Source organism: Anabrus simplex, chromosome X (genome assembly GCF_040414725.1).
Source record: "Anabrus simplex isolate iqAnaSimp1 chromosome X, ASM4041472v1, whole genome shotgun sequence".
NCBI lineage: Eukaryota > Metazoa > Arthropoda > Insecta > Orthoptera > Tettigoniidae > Anabrus > Anabrus simplex.
Window position 1 is genome coordinate 164,735,187 of NC_090279.1, and position 22,985 is coordinate 164,758,171.

Sequence of the window (22,985 nt, forward strand, 5' to 3'; positions counted from 1 at the left end):
GTGTTCCAAGAGAGGGCTTTCTTATTGTATGTGTTTTTGGTTTTCTGGAAAGCTAGTTCCATTTTGGTCTTTCTCGCTTCCATTGCTTTCCCTTCAAGGTTGTTCCATTCAATCCATCCCCTAGGTACTTGAATTGAAACTCTTCACCACCCCTATTATTATTATTATTATTATTATTATTATTATTATTATTAATCGGAAAAGGGTTATCGTTGGGTACATAAAGCGTTGGTATTTTTAATCCCTATTCTTCTCCTTCTTGATCTGTTTACCCTCCAGGATCGGTTTTTCCCTTGCACTCAGCGAGGGATCCCACCTCTGCTACCTCAAGGACAGTGTCCTGGAACTTCAGACTCTGTGTTGGGGGATACAACTGAAGAGGATGACCAGTACCTCGGCCAGGCGACCTCACCTGCTGTGCTGAACAGGGGCCTTGCTGGGGGATGGGAAGATTGGAAGGGATAGACAAGGAAGAGGGAATGAAGCGGCCGTGGCCTTAAGTTAGGTACCATTCCGGCATTTGCCTGGAGGAGAAGTGGAAAACCACTACCAGGATGGCTGAGGTGGGAATCGAACCTACCTCTACTCAGTTGACCTCCCGACGCTGAGTGGACCCCGTTCCAGCCCTCGTACCACTTTTCAAATTTCGTGGCAGAGCCGGGAATCGAACCCGGGCAACCGGGGCTGGCAACTAATCATACTAACTACTACACCACAGCGGCGGACTTAATCCCTGTTGCTTTGCTAAAATGTGCTGTCAACTGGGCCAAGATATCTTTCAGTTACGACAAAAAATAGAGATCTGTTACTTGAGCTCGAAACCAATTCGGTACTACAGTACTTGAAAACATAATCATGAAGCTGCGAGACACTGCTAGGTAAGTATACATTGACAATATGCAAAGGCAACAATTGGTTTTACGTCACGCCAGCACAGACAGGTCTTATGGCGACGATGTGACAGGAAAGGGCTAGAGGTGGGAAGGAAGTGGTCGTGGCCTTAATTAAGGTACAGCCTCAACATTTGCCTGGTGTAAAAACGGAAAACCACGGAAAATCATCTTCAGGGCTGCCGACAGTGGGGTTCGAACCCACTATCTCCCGTACGCAAGCACCCATAACCGCACGACCAACTCGCCCGGAACATTGACAGTTTAACACCGCGCGGCATTTTCATAATTTTCATAATAATTTTAAAATCTAATAGTTCTTTAACTTCGAAATATAGAATATAGTCAAAATATATGACGATATCATGATTGAAATGAAGTGATGGTAAAGTGAATATTATTATTGGCCCCCATTCAGGGAATTGCAAGGTTTTTACTTGTTAAAGAATTCTGTCATTAAATATAACTTCATAAGAGTTTAAATGAAGACAGACTTTTTTCGTGTGTCTGTATGATAATGAAGCTGCATAGGTCTAGAATGATATACCTCTTCGGTAATTGCTTATTGACCTTCATTTCTCATTTGACATTTATTATGTTAAATAAGATACAATAAAAAGGTTAACTTTATTACTACCACCATGAACATACATAACATTATGAACTGTGTTTAAATGAAAAATAACTAGTCTACGTGGCCATTGGCTGCCATGAATACATTTATTATTTTCACAATACTAGACAGCAGACCTAAAGTGTCGGACAAATGGTTCAGGGAGGTGAGAAAGGATCTCAAACAGGTGGGACTAAATTCAGAAGACATCTCAAACCGAACAAAGTTTAGGTCAGTGATCGTCAGATTTCAGGGATTCCATGACGAACCAAAACTTAACCGTGGGTGGACGGAGGAAAGAAGACAGGCTGCCAGAGAAAGGGTGCTAAAGTTCTGGGCTGTGAAGAAGGCTTCCAGAAACATGTAATTGTTATCTAACGTGGTCTCTAATGGCCGTTAACGAATATATATTACACACCGAAGACGTTCATGGAAATGGATTATCAAGTATCCAAACTGCGAGTATATCTTTTTAACATCCTTTCGTTCTTGAATTAACACACTGAAGATAGTCAGTGCAGAATAGATCGACAGCTCTTTATGACCTGAATGTGAGTCAAGCAGGAAGCAATCTGCGTGTGAAGAGAGAGAGAGAGAGAGAGAGATAAAAACTGCACTGCCAAGGTCAATGCTTCATGAAACGTAGCGTTGGCTACATTAGCAGTAGTTCCATCACCACGTTACTTGTAACAACAGTACTGAGTGAAGTTACAGTATGCAGCGTTGGGAGGGTCGCATTGCAGTTGTTACTGGAGCCAGTTCCGGAATTGGAGCTGCGATAACGTATCAGTTACTCGATAATGGAGTGAACGTCGTAGCTTTGGCACGGAGGGTGGAGAAGATAGAGGTGAGTGCAGCAGGCCATAGATAAATTGATTGCTAATTTCCTATCAGCAGTAACGGTGATTAGAGGGTTCGATGGCGGGGGGACATTCTCCCCTCCACTTCGTGGGGGGGAAAACATAAATGTTTGTTCCCCTGTTGTGTTATCACCTATACAGGGTGTTTCTAAATTCCCATTACAGACTTTGAGGGCTTGCAGTGGGGACCAAGAAGGTTAAGTTTAGGAACGTGTGTCCAGAAACGTACCATCTTCCCGCTACCCGCAAAAAACCACCACAGCACACCTTCACAGCTTCCGCATTTTCGGCGCTCCGTCCGACTTCTGCTCCTTGTCGTCTGAGTCCAATTACAGGCGGGGCTCGATGTGACGACCACCGACGTCAACACAGACACGAACGGTACCTACGTATCAAGTTCTCGTACATACGATCATCAATACCTGGTCCTCCAATATCCGCCGCAGCCATAATCCGTGCCTGTAGATTTCCTCAGATTCCACAGGGGTCTCGTAAATCAAGTTTTCATACGACACCACAGGTAGTAGTCTAGCGGTGTCAAGTGGGGTGAACGTGCGGGCCAAGCAGTTGGACCACTACGACCTATCCACTATTATTATTATTATTATTGAATTTCCCATTACAAACCCTATTTTACAAGTAGTATATTAGGGTTATAGATAGTGAGACGAAGTTAATACATGACAATTCAATTAAAATAGAGATGACTTATAAATTAGATGGAGAAATTTAACAAACACTTTATAACAACATCATCTCTGAAATACCATAGTGAGAGGTGCTTGGTATTCTATATTACACATGTTTAAATGCATTAATAATTCATACCTACTCCTGTTAAAAATCGGACACTCAAATAAAAGATGAGGAACAGTTTGTTGCATTTCACAGGTACAAGTGTAGGGCTTCTGAACACTGATTCCAAACCTCTCGAAGTATGATCCAAACTTTCCATGTCCTGTCAAAAACTGAGTTGTAATATGTTCATGTTGCAAAAACCTACTTTGTAATCTGTCTTGGATATTTGGAAAGAACATATCTTGTGTATACTCCCTCAGTTCCTTTTTTACATGAGACAAAGGAGACTTTTCATATATCAACAAGGCGTCAGAAGAAGTAGTAGCTGCTTTGGCAAGTTCATCAGCTCTCTCATTTCCTTCTACCCCGTCATGACCTCGGACCCATTTCATGCAGATATGGTTACTGTATCCTAATATGTGTGATCTTATATTAACAGCTACCGGATGAAAGTTATATTTTTCTTGGATTTCTCTCAAAGCTGCCTGAGAGTCACTCAATATTTGTGCAGCACAATTGTGTTTTTTAATCCACATAACTGCCTGTTGTATAGCGCACAGTTCGGCTTGAAAGACTGAACATGAGGGAGATAGCCTAAATTTTTCAGCATGCACCTCACTGTTATTCTGTAGCACTACAAAAGCACATCCTACAAGCCAGCCATCTTTTTCTTTGCTAATCCGGGATCCATCCGTATAAATATTGTAATGACTAGCTGATATACCCGTGCTTCGCTACGGGATTCTCAGAAAGACTGACTTTGTGGTTTTCCTTACTGAAATCAACATAGGTCATTACTAAAACGTAAGTATGAATGTAGCGATTAAAAGCAATGCTATCATATAAAATACTCGATCAAATGGAAAGTCGCACGTTTTATCACTTTTAACGAACAGTGCTGCGGTTAGATTGCGGTGCCAATCCAATAGTCCAGAGTTCCAGAGCTAGGATGACCAGGCCGCAGATTGCCATGAACACTCATCTGCCATTATTCCGCTAAATATTCACACTGTTCATTCCAATCAGTGCCTGAGAGTAGGGATTGAACAGCCCGAATGCTATGATGATCCAGTGTGTTATGTACCAGTAGTATCAGAAAATTTATAAACCAGGGGAATGGCATGCTAAAGAAGAAAGTTATCTAACTCCCCAGCTACTTCCCATCAATATTCAGGCAGGCTGTTACACTCTGTATGACTGGGCGAGTTGACCGTGTGGTTAACGGTGCGCAGCTGTGAGCTTGCATCCGAGAGATAGTGGATTCGAACCCCCATTGTCGGCAGCGCTGAAGATGGTATTCCGTGGTTTCCCACTTTCACACCAGTCAAATGCTGTGCCTGTACCTTAATTAAGGCCTAAGGCACTCCTAGCCCTTTCCTATCCCATCGTCGCCATAAAACCTATCTATGTCGGTGCGACGTAAATCAAATAAAAAATACTCTGTACGCAGCAGTAATCCTATCTACCGGAGATGAGGGGCAACAGAAGACACAAAGCATATCACGACAAACAATGATCAATGTAATGTCATTGTTGATCAATGTTATGAGCTTTCTATATTGTAGGCTTACACATTTAGTTTTCTTTCGACTCTGTGATTTGTAAAGTATTTTATACCGTAAACTGTAGTTTCTTATTCTCCGACTTTACATACCTATTTTCATTAAATACTGTTTAGCCATTTTCTCGTTACTCGGCGCTGATATGGACTCAGTAACAAAAATCCAAATTCATGAATATCTTTGTGATCATAGCCAGTACGGTAACAGAGTATAAGACATGAATAATAGGAAATTTAATACTATATAACCTTAGTTATGTAGCATTCATCGATTACACCTCTAATAAGAAATATTTGAGAATTACATTTTACACCTTCCCCTATACTACCATTTCATTCAGGGTGAATAAAATAATTTACAGCCTAGACTATAGCGACTTATTTCCTGACTTTGCATACCGATTTTCATCAAGATAGGACTACTAATATCAACAATATTTGAGAATTAAATTTCAGGCCTTCCCCTAAACTACCATTTTTCTCAGTGTGAATACAATTATTGACAGCCTAGATTGTATCAATTTATTCCCCAACTTTGCATACTCATTTTCTTTAAAATACGACCAATAATAACATAAATATTTGAGAATTCAATTTTAGGCCTTCCCCTAAACTACCATTTCACTCAGTGTGAGTAAAATGATTTATAGCCTAGATTGTAGAGGCTCATCCTCCGACTTCACATACCGATTTTCATTAGACCACTAATAACATGAATAGTTGAGAATTCAATTTTAGGCCTTCCCCTAAACTACCATTTCACTCAGCATGAGTAAAATGATTTATAGCCTAGATTGTAGAGGCTCATCCCCCGACTTCACATACCGATTTTCATTAAATTCTCTTCAACCGTTTTCTCGTGATGCGTGTACAGACAGACAGACAGACAGACAGACAGACAGACAGACAGACAGACAGACAGACAGACAGACAGACAGACAGACAGAAATTACGGAAATGTAAAAAGTGCATTTTCTTGTTACTATGGACATGACTGATACAGAAATACCATTATTTTCAAATTCTGAGCAATGTACAGACAAAACTCTTATTTTATATATATAGATGTTGTGTGTTACACACTTCTTGCAAAAGAATATTGGCAAATTGACTTGGGTGACCTGCTGTCAGTGCATTAGCTTGTAGTTCAGGAGTGACCGTTAAAATCCTATCAGGATACAAAACACCTTTTTTTGTTAATGTGAGCTCAGCTTTGGCAATGGCTGTTAAATACAGAGGTGGGATTCCCGCCACAACAAGGGCTGCTTCCGTGGATATTGTGCGGTACGCACGAATAATTCTTTGCCCAAATCTTTGGTGCAGATGAACTACTGTACTTACAGCTTACTGCTGTAGTAAAGAATTACTGCTGCACTGTAGTATGAGCGAAAATCACAAGTACAACACGTCTCCGTGCGGATCACACACTCAGCTGGAATGTCAACAAACCTGTAGGAGTATGGGACATCACGTGATCGTTCAATGACGTGAGTACTCCAGTCCGTGGTGCCGAAAATGCGTGAGGTTTGAACATGTGCTGTGGTGGTTTTTTTATTGGTAACGGGAAGACGGTACGTTTCCGGACACAAGTTCCTAGCTAAACTTAACCATCTTGGCCCCCCACTGCAAGCCCTCGAAGTCTGTATGGGAATATAGAAACATCATGTATATTGCCTTTAAATTCTTTAATTAATTAAAAAATTACCTAGCGGAAACAGGTACAAAACGTCATGTGTCGCCATGTCGCCACAGCAAGTAGTGCAGAATCGGGCAGTAGTGTGTGAAAAAGGGTAGCAGGGGTATATGTTTGCTATATTTTTGTTGCTTTACTCGCGCATTAGTCTGTCTGGCAGTCTCCACTCCATTAGTGTGTAGTCAAATACTACATTAGTTTTCCCTAGCTGATGTATCCGTGCTTCGCTACGGAATTCTACATTGTATTCAGAATTCCAGGTTAGGCAGTGTACATGTTGTAAGATTTTATTATATTGCATAGCTCTTAACGTTACCCTAAAAACGCGACGGGGATGTCACCAAACGTCTTATGTGAAGACTGGGTTAGGAAATTTTTCACTGTAGGCCCTGTTGCCTACCACCAGTCACAATCAAAGTGGGGAGTTTTCATTATAATGGCAGACACTCACTCTACACCTGCCTTTTGTTACATCCTCAGAAAGACTGTTTTAGCGGTTTTCCCAAGTGAAATCAACATAAGTCACTGCAATGACGCCAGTAGGAATGTCGCGATTAAAAGCAATGCTATCACATGAAATACTCGATCAAATGAAAAAACACACATGTTATCACTTTTAACGAACAGTACTACGCTGTCAAAAGTTCCAGAGCTGGAATAACCAGGCCGCAGACAGCCGTGAGCACACTTTAATTTCGGGGGAGGGGTAGGGAAGGGGGGAGGGTGACAAATAGTGTAGAGTCCCAGGACAAAAACTATGCCCTTTTACTCATCTGTTTAATAGGAGTAACCCAATGAATCGGAAAATCTCAATTCACTACACTGGCAGGGGAAAAACCTATCTGACTTCGAGGCAAATTTTTCCTCCAAGCCAAAGGAGAAATCGCCTCTTCGCTGCTAATTTGGAATAAAATGAATGTAGAATTTAATACAATTGAAGAGGAAGTGGCTTTTCTTAACAAACGGCTCTTTTCAGGGTTGAATTTTGAGATATTTAGTGAACTGTGGTGCTATAATATGGAACAGGCCAAAATTTTAATTCTAGACCAGGTAGTAAGTGAACCTCTGCCATTATTCCTTTAAGTGTGCACGCTGATCATTCCAATAACCACGTCGGAGTAGGGATCAAATAGCTGGAATACTATGGTGAACCAATGTGTTACGTACCAGCAGTACGTAACATGAAATGTATGAACCAGAGAAATGGCACGTTAAAGAAGGATATTTTCTAACTCCTCAGCTATTTCCCGCCAATATCCAGTCACACTGTTATACTCGGTACGCAGCAGTAATCCCAACTATCGGAGTTGAGTGGCAGCATAACAGACAAAGAACATCGCAACAAACAATAGTCAATGTAACTTATTGATGATCAATGTTATGTATGCGCTTTCGATAATGTAGGCTTCAAATTTAGTTTTCTTCCGACTCTGAAATACCCCTCTTATCATAGTCGGTACGGTAAAACTGGATAAAACATAAATGATCGGAAATTGTATTCCCTATAATTTTTGTTGTGTAGTACTTTTCGATCGGACCAATTACATAGATATCTAAACATTAAATTTTAGGTGCCTTCCCCTAAACTACCATTTCATCCAGGGTGAATAAAATTGTTTACAGCTTAGACTGTAGTTTCTCATTCGTCCGACTCGTTGGTTGAATGGTCAGCGTACTGGCCTTCAGTTCAGAGGGTCCCGGGTTCGATTCCCGGCCGGGTTGGGGATTTTAATCGTTTCTAATTAATTCTTCCGGCTCGGAGACTGGGTATTTTGTGTCCGTCCCAACACTCCCCTCTTCATATTCACACAACACACTACACTACCAATCACCACAGAAACACGCAATACCAATAGTGATTACATCCCTCCATATAGGGTTGGCGGCAGGAAGGGCATCCGTCCGTAAGACAGGGCCAAATCCACATGTTCGACACAGTTCGCACCCGCGACCCCATACGTGTGGGAAAAGCTGTAGGAAAAGAAGAAGAAGACTGTATTTTCTCATTCCCCGACTTTTTATACCGATTTGCATTGAATTCTGTCAACCCATTTCTCTCGGTTCGGCGTTGACATGAACTTGGCAACAAAAATACAAATTCATGAATATCTCTGTTATCATAGTCTTTACGTTAAAAATGTATAAGACATAAATGATCGGAAATTTAATTCTATATAACTTTAGTTATGTAGTATTTATCAATAGGACCAATAACAACATAAATATTTGAGAATTAAATCGTATGCCTTCTCCTAAACTACCCTTTCACTCAGCGTGAATAAAATGATTGACAGCCTAGATTGTAGTGGCTCATTCCTCAATTTTACATGCCGATTTTCATTCAAATCTCTTCAGCCGTTTTCTCGTGATGCGCGTACAGACAGACAGACAGACAGACAGACAGACAGACAGACAGACAGACAGACAGACAGACAGACAGACAGACATTACGGAAAAGTAAAAAGTGCATTTCCTTGTTACTGTGGAGATGGCCGATACAGAAATATCATGCTTTTTAAATTCTCAGCAATGTACAGACAAAACTCTTACTTTATATATATCAGGTGGCTCACGGACGCCGTACTTTCTACTTATAAATGTCCCGCATGCATAAGTGATGTGTGGGGTGTCTACCAACTGATTTTAACAGGGGAACTACTGCCAGCGGGCAGGTTACGTCAGAATATGAAGAGATAAGAAACAGAGTCACACTCGCAGCATGTTACTCAGCGTTGCCGGTCGAATGCACCCCTTGCATTAGTAAACATCGTTTTCGACCGCATAGTTCTTGGCTGGTGTATGCTACAGCCGCACTATATTTGCTGTCTCCATATCGGCAGTAGCTAGTGTGATCAGCAGCGGTGAATACACAGACATTATTTTAATCTGAACAATCTGGTCGGAATGCAACAGAAGCTTCTACATACGTACTTCACCGAACAGTATTAGTTTTTGTTTCATACTGTAACCGTACAACTAGGTTACAGATTCCATTCAGTATTTATTATTATTATTTATTATTTATTATTATTATTATTATTATTATTATTATTATTATTATTATTAACCCGATTCATTAGATTTTATATATTCTGTTTCTCATCATTTAGACTGTAATAATTAGGTATCGCGTATATTATTGGATTTAATCATAGGTTAAGTGAATATGTTTGTAATTATTCTGTATTGTAGTAAGTGAGATTTGTTGGTTTCATATTGTCATGCTGTGGCTTGTAACTTTGGCTAGATGAGCTGGCATAGTATTTTGCAATCGAGGCTATGTTTAACTGGGAATGTTGTGTACAAGGAGATTTCCCGGTGACGCATTCGGTATAGTCATTCTCGGACCGCTTGGGTACGCTTAGACGACACATGACTGATGACATCAGTGCGTGGACACGTGATTGCGACCAAGTGTCAGTATTCGCCAGCTACTGTATGTGGAAGTGGAAGGGATGAACAGTGAGTGGGGAGATGAGTCGTCATCGCGAGGTGATATAAGGTGATGCTACGATAGGGAGAGGTACTCAGTTCATAAGCAGTTGAGATCGTGCAGATCATAAGTAACAGTCAGATGTATCAAATGGAAGAAGTGGTCTTAGTGTGATGGTCAGAGCTAAGAGTTGTGTTTGAAGAGGTAATCGTCGAGGAAGTCTACAAGTGGTGCTTGTATCCGAACAGAGACGGGTACTATGCTGATAAAGAAACATCATCTTCTTGTGAGGATGGACTTCACAAGATGTTTCAATAATATTTTCCAATTATTTAAAATATATTGAGTGGACGTAATTACATTGGAGCTCCCTACCCGCGTACATGGTATGTAGGCCAACTCCTTGTTATATAAGAAGATTACAACAGACGGCTCCCGACTTCAGCTCACAGGTTTTCCCAAGAATTTCAAGTTCAACAGCGGTGTATGCAGACAACAGGTAATTAAAGCATCAGACATGTTATGCATTCATAACATGAAGAAGAGTGTAATCAGCGGCGATATCACATCTCACTTCAAGTTCATACCAATAGCTTTTTTTGTTTAGATTAAATTTTCCTTTTCTTTGTACCGCAAATCTCACGATATATTTCTTTTGTTAAATTAAAAGACGTAAATGATTGTTCATTGTGACGTAAATTTAGTCATAAACTCAGTTTTATTTTTAATTATAATAAGTGATTCCAGTTCCATGTACAATCCTCAATTGTGGAAATGCAACAGTAATTTAATATTGTCTTGATCCATATCCCTGTATATTGCCAGATATGTGAGTTTATCACCTCACGCCTTGAGATAATTGATATAAGAGGTATGCTCTACCGAATTTTGTTGTTTTTCTTAAAAAAAGCAACTGGCGCTCAAACAAATGTTATTTATATTATGTGGAAGATATGAAGGTATAAGAGTAGTGGTCGGAGTAGCCACAACGTGTCGCCAGCAACGTGGGACTCGAAAGGTTCAGAAAAAGTGTTTCTGAATGGCAATATACATGGATCAGTTCTTTTAATGAGTACGCACATGTTAAATTCACCGAGTAATGTTAGGAAGGTTATTTTGTTGAAGTTTGTATTTAAGGGGTAATGTCAGAGGAATTGCAAGGGGAAATAGCTTTGAGATCGCGAAAAATTAGTAGGAAACCGAAGATGGACAAGGATAGCAATATGCAGTCAGGTGATGAGGCTGAGGTTATTGTGTCCAAGGAAATCCAAGGTGGTAACATAAATAGGAAGTTGGTGAGTAAGGTGGGACCTGCTGAAAGTCAGAAAATAGTAGAAACTGAGGAAAAATCTGTCACGCAAGATCAAAGTAAAGGGGTGATTGACCTGGGTTTATTTAATTTGCTGATGTCCAAAATGACTGAGCAGAATAATATCATTAGTGAGAAAATTGAATCTCAGAATATTATTATGAGTGAGAAAATTGAAACGGTTATTAGTGAAAAAATTGAATCTCAGAATAATATTATGAGTGAGAAAATTGAAGCGGTCATTAGTGAGAAAATTGAATCTCAGAATAATATTATGAGTGAGAAAATTGAATCTCAGAATAATATCATTAGTGAGAAAATTGAAGCTCAGGGTATTAGTATTAATAAGAAGATCGATGATGTTAGTAATAAGATAGATCATAAGGTGTTAGAAATAAGTAAGCAAATTAATAATTTAGAAAGTAAGGTAAATAGGGAGTGTAGTGACATCAGAGCTGAGATGGAATTGGGTCGGAGCAATCTCCATACTGAAATAGAGCAAGTTAGTGAGACATGCATCAAACAAGGGCATAAGATTGATGAATTAGGTGCCAAGATCGAGTCTAATAAAGGAGAAATCAATGAGTTAGTAGAAGAAAGGTTTGAAAAGATAACCAATACAGTGGGGCAAGAAACTAGGAAATGTATTAGTAGGGTAGAACATGTGGAAAGAAAACTTGGAGAAGTAGGTGATCTAGAGAGTGAACAAAAATCATTATCACAGAAGGTGAGAGAATCGGAAGAAAAGTTGCAAGAGGAATTAAGAAAAATTCAAGAAAGGGCTGAGGAAACAGTGGAAGAAAAATTTCTGAGTTGCCAGAGAGTACTCCAGCAAGAAGTGCGTGATAGTAAGAATGTACGTGAAATAATTGTAAATAATGGTTTAATCACTAGAGATCATGATTTACCTAAGTTTTCTGGGAAAGAATTCAACCCGATGGAATTTATGAGAGTAGTAGAGAAGAAATTTGCTGTTCAATTAAGAGACAATATTATTAGCTGGGAAACTGTATTGGAGATCTTATCTAATGCTTTCGTAGGAGAGACTAAGTCTTGGTTTCAAGTATATAAAAGCTCGATGTCTAGTCTAACTGAATTTAAGGAGAAATTCATGGCTAAATTTTGGAGTGAAGGTGTTCAGAGTAGAGAGAGAGAGAGAGTAATGTTTGGCAGGTATAATTCTAACGAGGGTGTTAGAATGACTGAATACTTTTTGGCTCATGTTTTGGTGTGGAGAAATTTAGAATGTATTGGACCTGAGGCTGATATAGTTAGACTTATGGCTAAGCACTATCCCGATAGAATAAGAGAAGCTGTTTGTATGCAAAGAGTGGAGACTATTAAGGAAATGGAGATTTTGTTGGAAAGTTTTGATGCTTTAGGTAGTAGCTTGAATAACAATAGGACACTAAATAGGAATGTAGAAGGAAGGGGTAACCAATCTAATAATCAGGACAGGCCTATAAATAATCGTAACTACAGAAGAGAATATCAGGAGAGACCTAATAATAATTTCCACAGGGAGAGAAATTATCAAAATAGTTCGGAAAATTTCAGGACTGGGAGGCGTGATTATGGTAATCAACCAGAAGCTGGGAGGCGGGAGAATACAGGCCATAATAATAATAATAATAATAATAATAATAATAATAATAATAATAATAATGACGCTAGAGGAAATAGGCAACAGGGGAGGCCGACTGAGGTGTGTAACCAACAAGTCGTAACCGAACCAAGTACTTTAAACGAGCAACGGACTGTATAAACAGGTCACTGAGACAGTCCGTAAATGGTGAGTTCACGTATAAGGTAGATAAGTATGTTAATGTCGACCAGCCTATAGTTGTAAGTGAACATGATTGTGACCTAAGTAGCAATAATTCAAATGTTTTAAGTGACGACTTAATCGTAGACAATAAATTTTATAAGTGTGATTTAAATTTAGATATAAGGCAAGATTTGTTAAGTGATCTTATATTATGTAATGAGGATAATTTAAGTAGTGTTACTGTTACACCGACGATTGAACTGATGATATGGGGCAGAAAAGTTAAGATTTTGTTGGACTCTGGTAGTGAGAAGTCATGTGTAAATTCCAAGCTGTATGAGGAAGTTTTAAGAGAGAAGTATGAGGTAGCGGAAATTCCAGTGAGGAATACGTTCATCGTAACAGCTGTTGGAAACAAGTCTCAAAGAGTGAATAAACAAATAGCTGTCCCCATTAGCATAAGTGGAGAATGTATTTTCCAACCATGCTTAGTTGTGCCTAATTTAGTTTATGCCGTTATTTTAGGTACCGACTGGTTAACGTGTCACAAGGCTAAATTAAATTTTGATCTGTGTAATGTCAATCTTATTTGGGGAAAGAGTAGCAGGGAAGTCAGTTTACCATATGATGTTTTGTCAGAAATTAGTGCGAATAAAGTGTGTTCTAGTACGGAAGGATCTTGTGAAATTCCTAATATTAGGAAAAATATTGATGTCTGCCATGTGTCCATACAGAGAGATTCTAGAGATGAATTGTATGAGACAGTGGAGAAATGTAATTTAGCGGAAAGTCAGAAGGACGAATTGTGTGAATTATTGATATCACATAGTGATGTTTTTAGCGATCGGCCTGGTAGAACACATCTTTACGAACACAAATTTAATGTTATTGATAACTCAACTTTTGTAGGACCGAAATATCCCATTCCGTTAAAATACGCTAGCGCTGTTGAAGAGCAGATTGACATTATGCTAGATTATAATATAATTGAACCATCATGTAGTCCTAATTTAAATCCACTTGTTATTATACCTAAGAAGGATAACACGGTAAGACTGTGCATTGATGGCAGATTAATGAATATGAGGATAGAAGCCGATCAGCAAAGGGCGGAGACGGTAGAGGAACTTATTCAACGTTTTGAAGGTAGAAAATGGTTTTCTACTTTTGATTTGTCGTCATCTTTCTGGCAGATTCCACTTAGAGAAAGTGACCGTCCACTTACGGCCTTTGCATACAAGAATTGCTTGTATCAGTTCGCCAGGGTGCCCTTCGGGACCCGTACTTCTTCTGCAGCATTAGTTAGAGCCATGAATAAAGTATTAGGGAGAGATACGGATAGTTTTGTGACAATGTACATCGACGACATTGTTATAGCATCCCACACGTTTGACGAACACATGAAACACTTACAGATTGTTCTACAGAAAATCAGGGAAGGGGGATTTACATTAAAACTGAGTAAATCGACATTGTGTTCACAACAGATCACATTTTTGGGACACACTGTATCTGAACAGGGGGTAAAACCGGAACAGACGAGATTAGACAAGATAAACAACACTCCTACTCCACGTAATGTTAAGCAATTGAAATCTTTTCTGGGAATGTGTAATTACTTTCGACGTTTTGTGGGTAAATATTCTGCGCTGTTAGAGCCGTTTCGTGAGCTATTGAAAGGAGGTGCGAAGTGGAAGTGGAGGAAAGAACATGATGAGGCTTTCCAGAAGTTGAAGGATGGATTTAATGAAGCTGTTATGTTGAGATATCCTATGTCAGATCGTGAATTTATTCTCATGACTGATGGTTCAGAGAAGGGAGTTGCTGGATGTTTATGTCAGAGAGATGATAACGGCAATTTAGGCATAGTTTCCTTGGCAAGTCGTGGGCTCAGTATGGCAGAAAAGAGATATACGATCACTGAGATTGAATTTCTTGCAATCATGTATTCATTAAGTAAGTTTAGAATGTATGTTTTAGGTAATAAATTCGAGATATGGACTGACCATCAGGCTTTGGTATTCTTAAATACTTATAAATTAACTAGTAATCGTATGACTCGTTGGATTTTAGCCATAAGTGAATATGATTTTAAGATACGTCATATTAAAGGGAAAGATAATGTTATGGCTGACTTTCTCAGCAGGTATCTCCCTAAGGAGGAAAATACTGTCTCGTTAGAGGTGAAAGAAGGTATTTTGATTTGTGTTGGCTCGATGACTGATAATACTGCAGAAAGAGATAGACTTCGTTATCTGTTGTCCGAGCAGGAAAGAGAAGAAGAGTTGGCGGGACTGTTGACCTCGCTTAGAGATAAGGAACCAGGTACTGTTCTAGTGAACGGTAAATTTACGTATAAGTTATGTAATGGTTTTCTCACTCGGAAATGTTATTCTGGGAAGTTCAATGTATGTGTACCTAAAGCCCTGCAAGAGGATATGATTACCGGGCGAGTTGGCCGTGCGCGTAGAGGCGCGCGGCTGTGAGCTTGCATCCGTGAGATAGTAGGTTCGAATCCCACTATCGGCAGCCCTGAAGATGGTTTTCCGTGGTTTCCCATTTTCACACCAGGCAAATGCTGGGGCTGTACCTTAATTAAGGCCACGGCCGCTTCCTTCCAACTCCTAGGCCTTTCCTATCCCATCGTCGCCATAAGACCTATCTGTGTCGGCGCGACGTAAAGCCACTAGCAAAAAAAAAGAGGATATGATTTGGTTTTATCATAAGGAGCTGGGTCATTTTGGAACAAATAAGGTCTTATATGCTATTCAGGGTAACTTTGTGTGGAGGAATATGGGAAGGCACGTGAGGAAAATACTCGCTACGTGTGATCTCTGCCAACGCTCTAAGCACCCGACTAGACTTCTAGAGGGGCCCAGGCAGGCTGTTATTGTTGACAGACCCGGGAAGCTTATTAGTGTTGATCTGTTTGGACCGTTAGTTAAATCCAGATATGGTTACCAATTTGTTTTTGTCTTGATTGATGCCTTCAGCAAATATGTCAAGATGTACCCATTGAGGAAAGCTACAGGGAGGGGTTGTCTCAAACAGGTCGTGGACAGATATATTCCTGAGTTCGGATGTCCCCTCAGAATATTATCTGATCATGGCAGCCAGTTTATTTCGAAGATCTGGAATACCAAACTAAATGAACTGGGGATCAAAACTATATTTTCATCGGTACGTTGCCCGCAAAGCAATATGGTTGAAAGAACGATGCGTGAAATAGTGTTGGCTACTGAATGTATGATTCGAAGCAGTGTATCGATTCATTCAAGTGTCCGAGTGAATCGATTCACAGGAACGGCGAGCTCATGGCACAGGATTCAGCTTACTCCCAGCGGACAGTGCTGAGTGGCGCACTCACTGGACGTTGACGGGGAGCCGAGCTTCCGCTGCAGCGAGACATTGAATCATGGCACATCGAAAGAATCGTGAACGAACGCGGCTCAGTGAGACACATGATACACACGGCTCCTTATCGGCTCACTGGACACGCGGAGAGCCGAGCTTCCGCTGCATCGAGACATACAGTGAGCCATGGCACACGGAAAGAATCGTGAACGAGCCGGCTCAGTGAGACACAAGATACGCACGGCTCTTTATCGGCTCACTGCAGCCAGACATGCAGTGAGCCACGCTACACTGAAACAATCGTATGCTATAATGGACTCTCGAGCTCAGCTCATTTAAAAATAATACCCATTTGCATTCACTGTCCTCTTCTTACAGGGAGGTTTAAATAATAGATGGATTTATTTGCAGTGTTAAAAAGGTAGTCACAACATAATTCTGAAGTAGCTAGTAAGTAGGTAGGCTATTAGGTTATACTATTTATTAGTTTAATGAATCTTAGTATTATAACTTAATTGACATTTGACAAACTCGACTCTAGCCTGCCCTATGACTATGAGTCATGCTCATGACCACTCAAAAGTACCTGTTTTATACTGGGAAGAACGGCTCAGTATTTTCTCAGTTCATATGTCACATCGTTGCACAAGACTTCAATCATATGTGGACAGACGCAATAACAGTATGTTGAATCAGAAAACCAGCGGGCTACTGTACATCTCGGGTAGCCTATACAAAATATGACGATTTGAAAAAACCCTCCGCCGATAGAAAAATACATATTTTCAAAAATGACTGAGCGAGTTGTCGTGCGGTTAATATCGCGTGGCTATGCGCTTGCATTCGGGGGATGGTGGGTTCGAATCCCACCGTCGGCAGCCGTTAAGATGGTTTTCCGTAGTTTCCCCATTTTTACACCAGGAAATGCTGGGACTGTACCTTAATTCAGGCCATGGCTGCTACCTTCCTAATCCTAACCTTTCCCACCCTGCGCCGCCGGAAACCTTCGATGTATTAAAGTAACTAGCATTTTTTCTAAAAAAGGAGTTCATTGTATGAAGACCAGATGGCAGTTGTGAGCACTGAATGCTGTTGGTGCTGTCTCAGCACATACTACACAGATGCAGTAGGAGCGGTGACCAATGAGCCGTGAATCGGATCACTGTATCGATTCAGTAACGTGAACGGAATCAAATGAATCGATTCAGTAAAATGAATCGAATGTCCCATCACTAGCGTGAAATAGGACGTATATTTAGGGCATATGTGCATGACAAACACAACTCGTGGTTTTCACAGTTGGGTAATGTCGAACGTTGGTGTAATATCACGTTGCACGAGTCCACTGGATTTACGCCCTATGAAATTCATCACGGCAGGAAGCCTACTGATGAAATTGCGAGTATGTTAGGCTTGGACTTGGGAGAGGAGAGAACTAAGGATTTTTATATCCAGCTGGCTAGGGAGAATTTAAAGAAAGCAGGAGATAAACGTATTCGCCAGCAGAAAAAGACTATATTGGATGAATTTGAGCTTGGTGACAAGGTTTTACTCAGAGTGCCACTCCCGTCATCAGCAGAAGCTGGTCAATTTTCTAAGTTTTTCTTGTTATATCAGCGATACTTCACCGTAGTGACACGGATTGGGAAATGTGCTTATTCATTAGAAGACAAGGAAGGAAATATCGTAGGCACATACAATATAAGAAATCTTAAGAAATATATCATGTGAGTTTGTTGATTAAGTTTCATTATTATGTTAATTCACCATATTTTATGAAGCTGGCATTGCGAACAGGACTTCAGTGAAATTAGCGTGTGTTGTGATAATAAGTGAGGCACGGCAGTGGAATAAACTCCAGTGCATATAATGAAATGTCTTCGAGAATTACTTTTGAACACTCAATGAACGTTTGAAACGACAGAAGTGAGAAAGAAATGTAATCTGTATGTAAATAATACTGTATAATCAAAGTGAAAATGATAATTGATAAATGTTTTATATGTGTAACAACGAACATCCAGATGGATGATACTATGTACCAAATTTGTAAAGGGCATTTTTATACATGTATCTATGGTGTACTCGATTTCAGGTGATTGTGTAGATATTTCATGAATCAATCGATTCATTTAATCGATTATTTCATGAGGGAGGCGTTCTGTAACCGTACAACTAGGTTACAGATTCCATTCAGTATTTATTATTATTATTTATTATTATTATTATTATTATTATTATTATTATTATTATTATTATTATTATTATTAACCCGATTCATTAGATTTTATATATTCTGTTTCTCATCATTTAGACTGTAATAATTAGGTATCGCGTATATTATTGGATTTAATCATAGGTTAAGTGAATATGTTTGTAATTATTCTGTATTGTAGTAAGTGAGATTTGTTGGTTTCATATTGTCATGCTGTGGCTTGTAACTTTGGCTAGATGAGCTGGCATAGTATTTTGCAATCGAGGCTATGTTTAACTGGGAATGTTGTGTACAAGGAGATTTCCCGGTGACGCATTCGGTATAGTCATTCTCGGACCGCTTGGGTACGCTTAGACGACACATGACTGATGACATCAGTGCGTGGACACGTGATTGCGACCAAGTGTCAGTATTCGCCAGCTACTGTATGTGGAAGTGGAAGGGATGAACAGTGAGTGGGGAGATGAGTCGTCATCGCGAGGTGATATAAGGTGATGCTACGATAGGGAGAGGTACTCAGTTCATAAGCAGTTGAGATCGTGCAGATCATAAGTAACAGTCAGATGTATCAAATGGAAGAAGTGGTCTTAGTGTGATGGTCAGAGCTAAGAGTTGTGTTTGAAGAGGTAATCGCCGAGGAAGTCTACAAGTGGTGCTTGTATCCGAACAGAGACGGGTACTATGCTGATAAAGAAACATCATCTTCTTGTGAGGATGGACTTCACAAGATGTTTCAATAATATTTTCCAATTATTTAAAATATATTGAGTGGACGTAATTACATTGGAGCTCCCTACCCGCGTACATGGTATGTAGGCCAACTCCTTGTTATATAAGAAGATTACAACAGACGGCTCCCGACTTCAGCTCACAGGTTTTCCCAAGAATTTCAAGTTCAACAGCGGTGTATGCAGACAACAGGTAATTAAAGCATCAGACATGTTATGCATTCATAACATGAAGAAGAGTGTAATCAGCGGCGATATCACATCTCACTTCAAGTTCATACCAATAGCTTTTTTTTGTTTAGATTAAATTTTCCTTTTCTTTGTACCGCAAATCTCACGATATATTTCTTTTGTTAAATTAAAAGACGTAAATGATTGTTCATTGTGACGTAAATTTAGTCATAAACTCAGTTTTATTTTTAATTATAATAAGTGATTCCAGTTCCATGTACAATCCTCAATTGTGGAAATGCAACAGTAATTTAATATTGTCCTGATCCATATCCCTGTATATTGCCAGATATGTGAGTTTATCACCTCACGCCTTGAGATAATTGATAAAAGAGGTATGCTCTACGGAATTTTGTTGTTTTTCTTAAAAAAAGCAACTGGCGCTCAAACAAATGTTATTTATATTATGTGGAAGATATGAAGGTATAAGAGGAGTGGTCGGAGTAGCCACAATACATGCAACTCTTCCATCGAGTGGAATGTCTACACGTGTATAAATAAATAAGTTATTAGATTTCATTTACTGCATTTTTTTGCTAGGGGCTTTACGTCGCACCGACACAGATAGGTCTTCTGGCGACGATGGGATAGGAAAGGAAGCGACCGTGGCCTTAAATAAGGTACAGCCCCAGCACTCGCCTGGTTGAAAATGGGAAACCACGGACAACCATCTTCAGGGCTGCTGACAGTGGGATTCGAAACTACTATCTCCCGAATACAAACTCAGAGCTGCACGCCCGTAACCCCACCGCCACCTCGCCCGGTAGAATTACATAGAAGTGCGGCATGATTATGCAATTAAAATAATTTAGTATTTGAATACTCACTAAGAAACTAACAGACAATAAAGAGACTGCCAGACTGATGAATGCGCGCGACAAGTGGGTGAATTATAACTCCGTGGCCACGACCTCGGCAAAAATGTGTACCCCTACTACCCTTCCTCACAGCACATGCAACGTCTCCACTACTTACCGTAGCGCTATACAGTAAAGGAAAGATTTAGCATACAAGACAACAAGGCTTGTACAAATAGCTTGTTTTAAAATAATTCCTAGTTCCAGCTGGCTAAAATGGAATAAATGTCATATTTATTCTACAAAGTGCGGGTGGGAGCGACTGTCCCTCCTCACCCCACCCCCTAACCGCCGCTACTGTTTGTAGATGCAGTAGTACCGGGCGAGTTGGCCGTGCGCGTAGAGGCGCGCGGCTGTGAGCTTGCATCCGGGAGATAGTAGGTTCGAATTCCACTATCGGCAGCCCTGAAGATGGTTTTCCGTGGTTTCCCATTTTCACACCAGGCAAATGCTGGGGCTGTACCTTAATTAAGGCCACGGCCGCTTCCTTCCAACTCCTAAGCCTTTCCTATCCCATCGTCACCATAAGACCTATCTGTGTCGGTGCGACGTAAAGCCCCTAGCAAAAAAAATGCAGTAAATGAAATCTAATAACTTACTTATTTATACACGTGTAGACATTCCACTCGATGGAAACAGGGTATTCAGTTGGAGGAAATGCCTGTTAAGTCTACTTTCATCATTACGGCTGTTGGAAAGAGGTCTAAGCAAATTTGTAAACAAGTAGCTGTTCCGATCTGTATTAATAATTTTATTAGCGTTCAGATATGTTTGGTAATTCCGCATTTGATATTTGATCTTATCTTGGGATCTGACTGGTTAACGTTAAAATTGGCTCAGTTAAATTACAATGATTCAGTGCTAAATTTGAGGTAGAATAATGAGGATATCAAGGTCAAGTTTGAGGAGGAAATTCAAAGGAAAACGGAAGTTAGTACAGTGTGGAGAATGAGAGAGGTTTCTAAAGTTAATGAAGAGGCTAGTGAGGGCCTGAAGTTGTGCCAGTTGTGGATTAATGAGGATAAAATATGTGGCTTGAAAGAAGCCGTAAGTAGAAATCAGTTAAATGAAGTCCAGAAGGACAAGTTATTTGAAGTGTTATGTGAACACATGGAGATTTTCTCTGAGAAACCTGGTGTTACCCATCTGTACGAGCATTCTTTTTCTGTGCTGGATAAGAGTCCATTTAGCGGACCGCGGTATCCGATACCACACAAAAATGCCATAGCCGTAGAGGATCAAATTCAAGCTATGTTAGCAGACGATGTGATTGAATTATCAAACAGTCAATACGTTAATCCCTTAATTGTCGTACCTAAGTGTAATGGATCTACGTCTGTGTATTGAATGCGAGAGCGTAGTGAATGGTTCATATAACAGTAGTTTACGGAGATACCTGTCGTGTGAGGTGGCTGAACCGGATTGTGAGATATAGGTCAGTAACTCGGGGAAGTTGCTACCTGTTATGTCAGACTACGAGCGGAATGAGTTTCCCTCTCAATTGTGGTGGTATTTCCTAGTTGTGTTTGTAAACAAGGGAGGTGTTTGTGTGTAGCGGTAGATTTACGCTCGTTCATTGACAATAGATCATCTGTTTTCTGTATGTGAGGCCATGAAATTTTATATCTTATCTGTTTTCTGAGATGTTACCGAAGGCTAATTAAAGCTGACGACGGCAAATAATTAATTTTCCCGTATGTGCATTTCTAACTTGCAATAATTTTACCGTGAGCTTAAATCGCGTGTTTATTCGTGTGAAGTGTATTGCATCCTGCTTCAAGATAAGGTTGAAACATTCGAGAGAGTGATTAAGGTGTAAATTGGTTGTATCATTTGTTTTCCATGGTTTTAATGTAAAAGATTGGAAGAGAACGTGTTACTGGTATCTAGCAAAGAATGTCGGAAAGATGGAGAGTAAAAGGACTAATAGACACTCGGGAGAGTTTGTAATCTGAATTGTATATATATTATGTTATATTCTCAAAGATAATCTTGTTTTAAAAATGGAATGTTGCTCATGTTGGGCATAATTTAGTATCTAAACCTCAAGATGAACTGAAATAACAGACATTCGCAATGGTAAGCAGTCTAAGAGAGATATGGAGACAGTGAGATATAATTAATTGTATGAAAATAATGTCGCTCGTAATGGGCAGGTAATAGAGGTATTTCATGTCAATGTGGGAGTAAGTGTGTGAGTTCTCAACTCATGTAATATTTGTTAAGAACTCATGGGGGCGTATGTAACGTTCCAGACGTCACAGTGTAATTATGTTAATTTTATTATGTGTAATTAATTCAGGAATTTAACGTCATGATATTTATCTTGGTATGTAATTGTATTATAATTCATGGTTGATCATTTGCTCACTATCATTTCATTACTTTGTAACTACGACTTGTAAACGAGGGCTGAATATCCTAATATTCACTTAGATTCTTGCGACATTCGTTTAAATTTAACTTGCAGTAGATTTCCTCTATCTTGCCACATCACCGAGGAAGAAGGAAGGACAAATTTAGACATCAAATTCTGGGAAAAGCGAGCACGTGTTCAAGCGTTGTAACGACAGCTACCGTATTTTGACCAGAATAATTCAAACTGATCACCGCCTATATTTTCAAAGGAGCGTCATGTTGCCATGGATACTGAGTGAAAGGGCTAATAGATGAAC

The 22,985-nt window shown here is 39.8% G+C and overlaps 1 protein-coding gene across 1 annotated transcript in view; it reads left to right on the top strand.

The window, feature by feature from the left end:
* Positions 1–2,181: 2,181 nt before the first annotated feature.
* The window catches only part of LOC137503206 (farnesol dehydrogenase-like), a 51,388-nt gene continuing 30,584 nt past the window's right edge, over positions 2,182–22,985 (top strand). Inside the window, exon 1 of the mRNA XM_068230725.1 lies at positions 2,182–2,350. Within this exon, the coding sequence (XP_068086826.1) occupies positions 2,219–2,350 (132 nt within the window). The 5' untranslated portion in view covers positions 2,182–2,218. The remainder of the gene's footprint in view (positions 2,351–22,985) is intronic.